The sequence below is a fragment of the Talpa occidentalis genome, unplaced genomic scaffold (genome assembly GCF_014898055.3).
Source record: "Talpa occidentalis isolate TD23 unplaced genomic scaffold, MPIMG_talOcc4v2.1 talOcc4.15, whole genome shotgun sequence".
Classification (NCBI taxonomy): Eukaryota; Metazoa; Chordata; class Mammalia; order Eulipotyphla; family Talpidae; genus Talpa; species Talpa occidentalis.
Window position 1 is genome coordinate 31400524 of NW_023601543.1, and position 12317 is coordinate 31412840.

The 12317-nt window shown below is 43.9% G+C and overlaps 1 protein-coding gene across 1 annotated transcript; it reads right to left on the reverse strand.

The window, feature by feature from the left end:
• Positions 1-9673: 9673 nt before the first annotated feature.
• ZCCHC18 (zinc finger CCHC-type containing 18) lies at positions 9674-10822 on the reverse strand (the record flags this gene model as incomplete). Its single annotated transcript, XM_037511611.2, is given in 8 exon segments — positions 9674-9738; positions 9741-9830; positions 9833-10093; positions 10096-10303; positions 10305-10369; positions 10372-10433; positions 10435-10727; positions 10730-10822. Coding segments are annotated over 8 exon segments (1137 nt in total), but the record flags the coding sequence as incomplete, so codon positions are not given.
• Positions 10823-12317: the final 1495 nt, after the last annotated feature.

The following is a 12317-nucleotide window of genomic DNA, read 5'->3' on the forward strand; positions in this document are numbered from 1 at the left end:
AATATTTAATTGAGGATAGTTGTATCCCCATGGAAAAGAGGATTTAGGGTTGCCAAACAAAGAAGGGTATGATGCAGTCTCATTCCAGAAAAAGTTAGTGAGATCAACCTTTTTGTATTTGAGGACCTCAAGATACACAATTCAGGGAGGGTGAAGGTAAAGTGGTTGTGACTGTGGATCTGGAAGTGTAGAGAAGCCTGGGTCCATCTTGGGACTAAATTCTGCCACTGCTGAGAGGGAAAAGCAATGCACTCCTTGTCAAAAGTTCCCCAGCAAAGACATCCTGCAGGGGAGGAGGAGGGAGCGGGATCATCAAAGGTGCCTCAGCAGAGACATCCTGCAGGGGAGGAGGAGGGAGAGGGAGGAGCACAGGGCACTGTGGTGATAGTGCATGGGTGCCTTGGGGAAGGAAATTCTATGGGGACTCAATCTAAGGGGGTGGGGGGAAGCAAATATTGTCTAAAAAATTTTTAAAAATGATAAATGTTAAAATAAAAATAATAAATTAAAAAATAAATAAATAAAATAAAAGTATTCAAATATGTAAAAAAAAAAAAAAGGTGCCCCAGGCTAATTAGTGCTCCCTCCTTTGGGGGTCAACTTGTCCCACAAATTTGCTTCACTCCCAATAGAACCTTACTCATTTCTATGCCTCAAAAATGATACCTAAGAAATTTTAGGTCACTGTGATATATTTCTTTGGCGTCAACCCCTGGACACTGAAGCAACAGGGAACCAGCAGACATCTAACAGGGAGGAGCTGGGAGTTCTTTCAGCATAGTTGTTATTGCGAGCCAGTGAGAAAGTACTCAAATGCCTGTGATCAGGCAGATCCATCATATCTCATGTCAAGGAGGGAAGAGAGTGGAATCTGTTGTACCCATTAGAGGTAGTCCAGATAAGAGTTATTGCAAGTATGCCAAGGTAGTAACAAAGGAGATAGACCAAAGTGAATTGATACAAGGAATATTTTGGAAGTAGAATGATTTGACTTGTACATATGAGCAGTGAAGGAGAGTTCAGGAAAAACACCCATGTTAAGATTTTATTGGGAGGGCCTCCCCGGTGGCCCAGTGGTTGAGCGCTGGGTTGCGAAGCTGCCCGCAGCCTCTGCGGCCCTGGTTCGATCCCCGGCTGCTCCCCAGCCACTGGAGGAGGGTCCCACATGGCACGCAGACCTCTCCTGCCGCCTGCTGCTCCCCTCAGCAGTGTACTTCGGTCCTTCTGCCTGCTCTGCTCCCCGCTCTGGCTCTGGTGAATTCTCTCACCCTCCCGTGCTTCTGACTGTACCCAGTGCATGTATAAACAAACAAACAAACAAATAAATAAATAATACATGCCTCTTTAAAAAAAAAAAGATTTTATTGGGAAACTCATCAATGATATGTGCTTTACTGAAAAAGAGAAAATTGAGAAGGAATAGTTTTTCAAGAGTTTTGTTTTGGCTGTTTCATTTGAGTTGCCTATTAATTCCAAGTGGAGATGTGAGTAGACAGTGGATTGAATAAGTTGAGTTTTCAGAAGAGGTCAGAGTTGAACATGTAAATTTGGAAATGGTATGAAATACCATAGAAATGGAAAAGAAAACATATAGAACTAAACGATAATGAAAAATCTTTTAAGTCAGGCTTATAGACTGCACCTCAAATGGTAACTCAGAAGAAGTTTAAAGTCAAAGTGCGTATTTTTAAAACAAAGACTGAAAATATATGCAACAAATGTCCAATATATTAAGTAAGGTAATATAGAATCTAACAAAGGTTAGAAAGGAATGAAACAGAAAAAACAAAGAAACAATAGACAAGACAGCTAAACCAAGAACAAATTTGTCTAAACACTAATAAACAATTCTCTGGAAGAACTGACCCAGAGAAAAGGGAAATGCTCAAATAAAAACCTCAAAGGGGCCTCTAAATGCTACTGAATTGTATATTTTAAAATAGTTAAAATGGTGAATTTTATGTTATGTGAATTTTACCCCAATAAAAAGAAGTTTGGAAATAAAAAGAAGATATTAAGTATGGATTGAGCACAGGAGAATCATACCATTTCATATGATGTCTAGTAATTGCTTTAAAATACCCCATTAAAAATGTGGGGGATTCTAGATGAAACAAGATAGGTAAAATGTTGATAACTGTTCAAGTTGGGTGATGGAAACATAGAAGTTCATTATACCATTTTCTATATTTTTGCATGTGTTTGAAAAGTTCCATTAAAAAACTTAAAAGAAAAACCAAATCATTTGAAAATTGAATTGATGATTTCTTAGAATTCAATCAACTTTAAAGTATGACATATTAAAGTCTCTAGTAGCTTAGAGTTAGATAGTACAGGCATGTTAAGAAATGAACAAGAGCCCTGATATGATCCCGTGCATGTGCAAACCTGTATATGAACAAGGGTGCTCTTCTCAGCAGGTCTGTAATAGTGAAACATCAGAAACAAGGAGATAAAAGGAGGCTGGCTTAATAAATTATGATTTTTTAAAAAGATTATTCATACAAGAATTGGGGTATAAACCAGAGGCGCGAGAGGGTGTAAGGGTTCAGAGACAGAGCGGGAAGCAGAATAGGCAGATGCCCGACATACACTGCCAAGGGGAGCAGCAGGAGAGACAGGAGAGGTCTGTCACGCAATGTGGGAATCTCCTTGACTGCCCAGGAATCGAACCAGCACTGCAGAGGCTGCGGACAGCGTCACAGCTCTGCACTCAACCTGCTGTGCCACCGGGGAGGCTCAATAAATTATAATTTTAAGCAAATAATTGGACACAATGCAGATAAGAAAAATCATCTATTTAAACATCTTGGACTTCAGTTTTCTTGTTTGTAAATGGAGATGGCCAAAGGTGGATAGAAGAAAGAGAGCTCCTCAGCTGGCTTTATGAAGCCAGCAAGGCTTTGAAACCAGGGGCCTCCCTGGTGGTGCAGGGGCTTAAGTCTCAGCACTACGAAGCTATCCGCAGCCACTGCAGCACAACATCGATCCCTGCCAGGGAGGTGACCCACATAGCGCAGCAGACCTTTCCTGTCTTGCCCACTGCTCCCCTCAGTGGTGAATCTCAGTAGATCTGCCTGTTCTGCTCCCCACTATGTCTCTGGTGAATCTTATCACTGCATGTACCCCACCTCTTATATGCATAAACAAATCTTAAAAAAAGGGGGCCTCCCCATCACACTCCCAGACTTCAAACTATACTACAAAGCCATAATCATCAAAACTGCATGGTACTGGAACAAGAACAGACATACAGACCAATGGAATCGAATAGAAAATCCAGAAATAAACCCATAGATTTGTGATCAACTAATCTTTGACAAAGGAGCAAGGACTATGCATTGGAGCAAAGAAAGTTTGTTCAATAAATGGTGCTGGGAAAACTGGGTCGCTACATGCAAAAGAATGAAGCTTGACCACTACCTCACACCATACACAAAAATCAACTCAAAATGGATTAAAGAACTAGACATAAGACCTGAAACCATAAAATACATAGAAGGAAATATAGGCGAAACGCTATGTGATTTGCACATCAAAGACATCTTTACAGACACATCACCCAAAGCAGTGATAGTGAAGGCAAAGATAAACAGCTGGGACTACATCAAATTAAAGAGCTTCTGCACAGCAAAAGAGACAATAACAAAAACAAAGAGAAACCCCACCAACTGGGAGAACATTTTTGTACACAACACTAATGATAAAGGACTGATCACAAAAATCTGCAAAGAGTTGATGAGACTCAACAACAACAAAGAAAATAATCCAGTCAAAAAATGGGCAGAAGAGCTAAAAAGAAACTTCTCTGAAGAGGAAATGCAAATGGCCAACAGGCATATGAAAAAATGTTCAACATCACTTGTAATCAGGGAAATGCAAATCAAAACTACCATGAGATACCATCTCACACCAGTGAGAATGGCACATATTAAAAAAACTAGCAACAACAAATGTTGGCGAGGGTGTGGAGAAAAAGGAACTCTTCTGTACTGTTGGTGGGAGTGCAAACTGGTCCAACCACTATGGAGAGCTGTGTGGAGATTTCTGGACCTACTAAACATAGAGCTTCCATATGATCCAGCAATTCCACTCCTAGGTATTTACCCAAAGGACACAGAAACATCAATTCCAAAGAGCACCTGCACCCCTATGTTTATAGCAGCACTATTTACAATAGCTAAGCTTTGGAAACAGCCCAGATGCCCAAAAATAGATGACTGGATCAAGAAGATGTGGTACATATATACCATGGAATATTACTCAGCATTTAAAAAAGATAAACACATGCAATTTGCAGCAACATGGATGGCGCTGGAAGGGATCATGCTCAGCAAAATAAGCCAGAAAGAAAAAGAAAAATACCGGATGGTCTCACTCATAGCAGGAATCTAGAAAACTTAAATAAGGGACCAGGAAATTGAATAACTATAAGAAAGTGAAAATCAACAAAAATTATGAACCAGAGACACTTTTTGTGGGGTGGGTTAGGGATGGGAGGGATTGGAGTCAGAATGGAGGGGTTGAAATTGTATGGGGAATATGAAAATAAAATTTATTATTAAAAAAAAAAAACCACTAAAAAAAAAAAAGGGGCCTCCCCTGGTGGCACAGCGGTTGAGCACTGGGCTGTGAAGCTGCCCGCAGCCTCTGCAGCTCTGGTTTGAGATCCCCGGTGGCAGGTGAGGGTCCCACATGGCGCGGCAGACCTCTCCTGTCTTGCCCGCTGCTCCCCTCGGCAGTGTATTTCGTCAGTCTGCCTGTTCTGTTCCCCACTCTGTCTCTGGTAAATCCTCTCACCCTCCAGCACATCTGGCCTGTACCCTGGTTCTTGTGTAAAGGAATAAATAAATCTTTAAAAAAAAAGACTTCGAAACCAAAATCTTTCAAGGACATGACAAGAAAGGAAAATTACAGCCTAATAATATGGACATAGATATAAAAATATGGTAAATGGAGTTCACCATTGTGTAATTATAAGTTGGGGCCAAGTTGGGTTTATTCCAAGAATGTCTGGTTGGTTTACTACTAGAAAATCAAATAATGGAATTTAATATGTTAAGAGATAAAAGGAAAAGTCTATGATCACTTTAGAATGTATGTAAAAAGCATTTAAAGAAATTTAACATCCATTTAAAAATTTTTAGTAAATTAAGAATGAAAGGAAACAGCTTCAATATGATCAATAGTATCTACCATAAACCTACAGCAAGTGTCATACTTCATATCGGATTGTTGAAAGTGGGCATCTTCAGTTCAGGATAGGACAGGATAGTAAAGGATAGGACAGAGATGTCCTATCTCACCACTCTTTGTATGCTAGGTCCTAGCCAATGCAGTAAGACAAGAAAGAGAAATAAAATGTATGTGGATTGGAAATCAAGAAACAGGACTGCCATTACTTTCAGATAATATGTGTGTGTGCAGAAAATTCTAAAGAAAATACAGATAAAAATTTACAATCATTATGAGAGATTAGCAAATCAATATCAAAAAACCAATTATACTTCTCCATACCATCAATGAAATGAAATTGAAACAAATATTGCATTTATAATAGCACACACAAAAAATCAATCAAATGCCTCGAACGAAATCAGACAAAAGATCTACAAAACCTCAAAGGAAACTTTCAAAGCTTTATTGACAATGGGAACATTTGTGAGGGTATGGAGCAACAGAAACTAGCAGACACTAATCTTGGAAGTGGCACTTGGTACATTTTTGGTAGATAGTTTGGTGACCTCTAGTAAAGTTAAAAATACCCATGTTCTATGAGCCAGCAATTCTACTCCTCCAAATATACCTACCCTATGTGTGCACAAGAAAACAGAAAGATGTTCATAGCAACATTTTTCATAATTGCCCCAAACTGAAAAAAAAAACCCAAATACCCATCAACAGTAGAACAGTGAGAACTTCCTTGGAAATGAATAGAGTGGAATGCTGTAATCCAACACTGAACATGATGAAATAATGCTACATACAGCAAAGCTGAATCTCAGAATTGCAAGGGAAATTACAATTATAGAGGACACACTGCATTATAGTTGTATTTATCTAAAGTTTGAAAACAGAACTCTAGTATTTGGCTCTAAAGAAAAGCCAAAAGTAATAGCTTTATAACAGTTTCAAAATGGCTTCCTTTAAGGGAAAGCAAAGAAGTGTGTCTAGGCCCAGACTCACTGGAATTTCTGATGTTCTATTTCTTGATCTTGGTGGAGGTTTGTTTTATAATAACTTGTTAAGCTGCATATTTGCATTTTCTATTTTTTTCTCCTTAAGTAAGAATGTTTCTGAATGTGGAGATAATACTAGAAGTGATCTCAGGGTTTATTGAGAGGATGAAGTGTAACCATGTAGAACTCTTACAATATGCCTGGCACTTTGGCGGATCTTAATAAATGTCAGCTATCTAAACACAATAAAAGTTGGCTACAGTTGTTTTTCTACTTTGTTTCCATTATTTCTCAGTGTGTTCTTTGTCTTTTTGTCTTTCATTTCTCTTAATGCTGTCTTCTGTGTTACTGGATTTTCCTTTTTTTTTTTTTTAAGATTTATTTATTTATGCATACAGGCACTGGGGTAGGCCAGAGGTGCAGGGGGTGAGAGGATTCACCAGTGACAGAGTGGGAACAGAACAGGCAGATTGACCGAAGTATACTGCTGAGGGGAGCAGCAGATGAGTCAGGAGAGGTCTGCTGTGCTATGTGGGTGGCTCCCTGCCTGGGGAGCGAACTTGTGATGCAGAGGCTGCTGACAGCTTCATAGGTTGCGTCTTAACCCCTTGTGCCACCAGGGAGGCCCTGTTACTGGCTTTTCTTTTAGAATTTCTTTCACCAATCTCACCCATAGGAAGACCTCTCCAATCCAGAGATTAATAAATACGTTCTTGCAATTTGAAGAGGTTGCTTTTGAACATGCAGCTCTCTTCACTCCTTTCACAATGACAAAATATATCATTAAAGGCGAATTAGTACACCCTTGCATAAAAATCTACATTTATTTCTCCGATTGATCTGGAAGTCATATTTAATGTCATAGGAGAAAGCAAACATCTCCTTTTCCATCAGGTAATGGAGTTGCCCTAGCACCACTAATTCAACAGTTCATTCCTCCCCCACTGACATCTGCTGCTGTCTCCTCTTGTATGTTAAATACACAAGGATTTGCACCTAAAGCAGACCGGATATAACCAGATGCTTGAATGGAATGTGATAATGCTACTGAGGTGGCCAGGGGGCTGATGGGGAGGGGGAATATTACCAGGCAGCAGGAAGGCTAGCTGCCACCCTAAGGGAAGAAAGGGAGAGAAAGCTCTTCTCTATTAAACAAGTAAGTGTTCTTTAAAGAGTCCCTCCTGGTGTGTGACACACAGATATTTGTTCCTGTGATGTTTGCCCGGTGGCTTCATGTGTACAGACCTCTGTAACAGTACCTACACCTTTGGTGCTGTCTACATTGGCGCTGATCCCAGTAACGATTATCACACAGGCTTTGGAGCCAGTAGGCCCCGCATCTCATCCCGGGATTCATCCCTAAACAGCTGCATGACTCTAGGTAGTTTTCTCATTTTCTAGCCTGTTTCCTTATCTGAAATGTGGCGATTACAGTAATTAAGTTCCTAGTAAATTAGAAAGTAACAGTAACAATTACACCTGTTATGAGTATTAAAGAGCTACTGCAAGAGCAGAGCAGAGTGCCTGGTACACTGGACTTTCAATAATCACAGTTGTAGTGATATTAATTATGTTGCCATTGTGGAAGGAACAGGAAGAGAAGATTCAGCAAAGGCAACTGAGAAACACGCACCTAAAAGATCTGAGATGGGGGAATTTTGAGGGGTGTATCAGGAAAACCAAGGGTAAGCGATACTTAGAAGGAGGGAGATAAGGCAAAAGCAAGTCATTCAATGGCTAATTTCTAAGAGGAGAGTCATTTGAATCTCATACCAACAAAAATGGCCCAATTTGGGAAGGGGCCGTTACAAGACTGTCCTTTGGGCTGATAACTTACCTCTCTCTCCTTCCTAATTACAGAGAAAGCTGCTGCCCACTTTCTACTTACCTTTTTCTCATACAGTGTGGATGGCAGTGGTCGTTGCGTCCTCTTCCCTGCCCTCCTTCCCCTCAGCAAACAGCTCTGTGCTTCCTCTCCTGGACCCACCATCTCCCTCTGAAGTACACCCTGTCCTCAACCCAGGGGAGCCCCATTTCTTTTCCAACAAATTCCCTCTGATCTGCATTCTTTTCACTCTACTGACTGAAATCGCCTCCCCCCCCACACAAACTTGTCCTACTCACATAGATAGGAACTGATATGCCAGGAGGAACTGGGGACCCTCAGAGACTGAGGTCACAATTCATTTTTTATCACCCTCCAAGTTGAGGCCAAGAGATTGGGCAGGAGCAGGTGCCCAGGAGCTCCTGTGTTCTCTCTTCCCTAGGAAAGCCCTCTTCTAAAAGGCAGTGTAGATATTCTGTTCCCCATATTTCTTTCCTCCCCTGTCCTGGTACCCAGATTGCTTTTCATGCTTCCCTGTCATTCCCATTTCGTGGATTGGCGCAAGGTCACTTGGGAGTCCCTGGGAGTCCTCTGGCATATAGCTAGGGTGAGGTTTGGGGGAAGCTTAGGCGCCTGGGCAGCAGCTTTTTCTGTAATTAGGAAGGAGGGAGAGGGAAGTTATCAGCCCAAAGGACAGTCTTGTAACTGCCCCTTCCCAAATTGAACAGAAATGGAGCCCCTGAAATAATCCTTCCTTGACACTGGGTAGATTCTTGGAAACTGACATTACGCCAAAGGACACATACCAATCTTATTTCAAGGCTGGCCAGGATTAGTTGTTTCGTGGTGGTTTTTCTTATTAACGTATAAAAAAATGAAGTTATTTGACTAACGGCTTTATCCATTTTCGCCCCCACCCCTGCTCCCCCACATTAGATCTCTCAGGATGCATCAGTAGAGAAAGCACCGGGACATTAACTAGTGGGTGGAATTAACTATGACAGATCAGTTGTAATAAGGGGCTCTTTATCATATTCCTGCCAAGTCAGCTCCCTTTCCCTCATGTGTAAATGAAACTGATAACACCACCACAGAACTAATCCCTCTCCTATCAACGTTTCTTTGTTGTTTTTTAAACTTTATTTGCCCTCTATATTCCTAAAAGCACTGCCACACATAGAGGCTTATATATACTCATTGACGGAGACGTTCACAACATACAAATTTGGTGAAAAAAGTACACAGTATAGAACAGCATGTGTATTTGATCACTTATATCTAAACATCTTTCTATCTGCATACACAGAGATGGGAAAATATCTAGAAACACATTTGTCAAAGGGCTGACAGTGGTTATACATGGGTAGTGAGGTTCAGATAATTTGTACTTCAATTTTTGTATTTTCCTTTCATTTTTGAGGCATAAGGGAGTTATATTCTTTTCATAAAGAGAATAAAATCATAAATTCGCACACACAGAAGAGGAAGATGAAAGAGGTTGCAGGAGCAGGGATCAGGCTATTCTCTCCACTTTGCTGGTATCCAATACCCCTTCCCCTTCCCCTTCCCCAGTGAAAGCCACTTTGTGAATTCAGGCAGGCAGAAGCCTACGGCCTCCCCCGCTTTTGTTTTCCACATCACTAGTCTCTGAATGCAGGTAAGGGTTCACTTAGGGCTGGGTTTCGAAAGTGTGACTCTGTGAGTTGGAGGGGTAACTGTGTTGGCCAGGGACCTTTTTGACCCCACCTCCCCCTGTGTCAGCTCCCTCAAGATAATGATCAGATTCTCAAACACCTGGGCCCTGTTGTTCTCGTTGGCACAGGTTTTGAGTGGCCCTCCCCACCACAACAGAAATAGTGAGTTGTGTGTTTTTGCCTCCTGCATCTAAAAGTCTTCCTAGGACCATTATTTTTATAGCCAGAATCCCCACTGGTGGAAGGAGATGGACCACCAGAACTGGGTGACCAGTATTTGATCCTACATCTGGGGGAGGGACACCTAGAGATGTAACTGGAGGGCCGGAGAGACACCGGGGTCACATCTTCACCCAAGTCACCCAAGGTATCATCTATCTCCATCACATGACAGCACTGCTGATCAGGGCTGGCTGGAGCCCCTGAAATGCCACAAGGCTGGTTGCCTTCTCCATGATTAGCTCAGATCTTTTGTAGTTCATAAAAGGGTCACCCCAATCCTTTTCCTCCCTTATCATCTCAATTAACTCCAGGAAATTGGGAAGAGGCTGCTGCTCATTGGCATACATCCCAAGAAGACACTCCAGCCTGATGTTCAGGTCCCCCACTCAGCTCAGGCCCTAAAAGCAGCTGTTGTGGGCAAGTCTGGATTGTATTTTTCTCAACTCTGACCCTGCCTGAGTAGCACTCCGGAGCTACATGTCTAAAGGGATTATATACAGGGAGACTTTCTCTATGAAATGTCCCACTGCTTTCAGACTCCCCAAACACCAATTTCATCAGGAGCAAGACATTTGCCCCACTTAGGTTGGGGTTGGCCTCCTGGGGCAAGTGCATGTCCTTCCCCCCAAACACCGCCCCCCCCCAGCCCTTGAAGGTACTGGGAAAGTGTTACATCAAGGGCTTGAGCTTTTCCTCTTCAGATATGTTCTGATCTGGCAGGACCCCACTGACTTGGGCCAGGCAGTTTTCTGTTTCGCCCCCTTGGGCTGGCACCACCCTGCGCAAGAACAACTTCACATATCTTTCCAAGTCATGTTGACCCTTAAAGGCCCAAGACTGCTCTCCAGGGACCTCCACAAGGAAAGGGGCCTCGGAGGCACGGGTTCATTCTGCCACCACCTACTACCATGTGTGCAATGAAGCTAGCCATGACTGATGATGACCGTCTCTGAATATAACAAGATGCTTAGACTTTTTAAGAAAAGCTCAATCTGCAGGAGAAATCACCAAAGCAATCTTCCAGGTTCTGCCTTCTTTGTGTCTCAGCGGGAACTGTAAGGAAAAGGGGAAAAAGGTCAATAAGGAAGGGACAGGGACGGCAGGGAGGCAGTCTGAAGTTGCTTTCTCTACCTTCCTGAACACCCTGCAGTGCACAACGTATTTGCCCAGTTTCCTAAAAGTGCCCTGCAGGGAAGCGGCAAATACAACCTCTGGGAGCTAGCGGGGTCCCTATGCTAGCAGGGCATTTTTTTAGAGCCACATCCTCCCCTCTGGCCAGTCCCCCAGGAAGGAGTGAAACTGTTGCTTTGAAGTCTAGGTGAAATCGTGGGTCAGGCGATTTGGGATCTCAAAATAGAGTGCCAGGGGCAATTCTAAGGAGGTTCGTGGGAAGGAATAAAATCTCCATGAAACTCAGGGTCTCAGGTCTCACACACACCCTTTTCAACGTTACCCCCGTTATTTCTCAGATTCATACAGGAGCTCGGAAACAAGTGTGCGCCTTCATTGCACTTCCAACCCCTGCAACAGGTCCTCAGGACGAAGCTCGCTCCCCGGCTGGGTTGAACTGGGTCCACCTTGAGTTGTCGATCCCAGTCTTCCGCGGCGCCCAGACTGCACGATCGTGGAGGCCACGGCTGGAAAAGTCAGAAGCAGCTTCATCCCTCCTCTCCACCAGCTCCGCTTGTAACCAGGCGGAATGTTTCCTTCCCACATTCTTAATACAAGCCAAAGGGACTCCCCTCTCCAATCACCTTTCCTCCGGAAACCGTCGGCTTACCAGGTCTGCAATCAGACGCACAGAAGCGCAGCTGGGGTTGCTCTTTGGTGGTCTGCCACGGAGAAAGAGAACAGGTGTGGGACACGCACGCCCACACATCCCTTCCCGCGAAGAGACGACAGGATGCAAAGGGGCTGAAGGCAGATAGCTGGCTATTCCCACCCCCTTGCTCCCTGATCATACCCCAGAAAGCGCCCCCTCTCCGCACAGGCAGATCTTACCCATCTGGCTGCACGTTCTCCCTCAGCGCAGCCGGGTCACGGCCCTCTTTCCCCGGCTTTCGTTCCGGATTCCCCCAGCGGGGAGCAGCCCATCTTGGGGTGGCTCCCCCTCCTCCGCCGGCGTCCGGTCGTCGCGCTCCGGATCTTCGTCCGCGCTGGGCTGGTGGGCCGCAGAGGCTCGGGCATTGACCACCGCGGGGGCCGCTTCCGGCCTCCGAGGCCCTGCCAGGGGAAAGGATGATGCCGTCTCGGCCGCTAAGCGACCAGGGCCGCGAGATGGAGCAGCTCCGCGCGCCAACCCCGCGAAGGGTAACGGAGCGCAGGCCGCGCGGTTCCCACGGCAGCGGCGAGCGACCCCGCCCGCCCAGCCGCCGCTTCTAGCCTCGGCCCATTGAG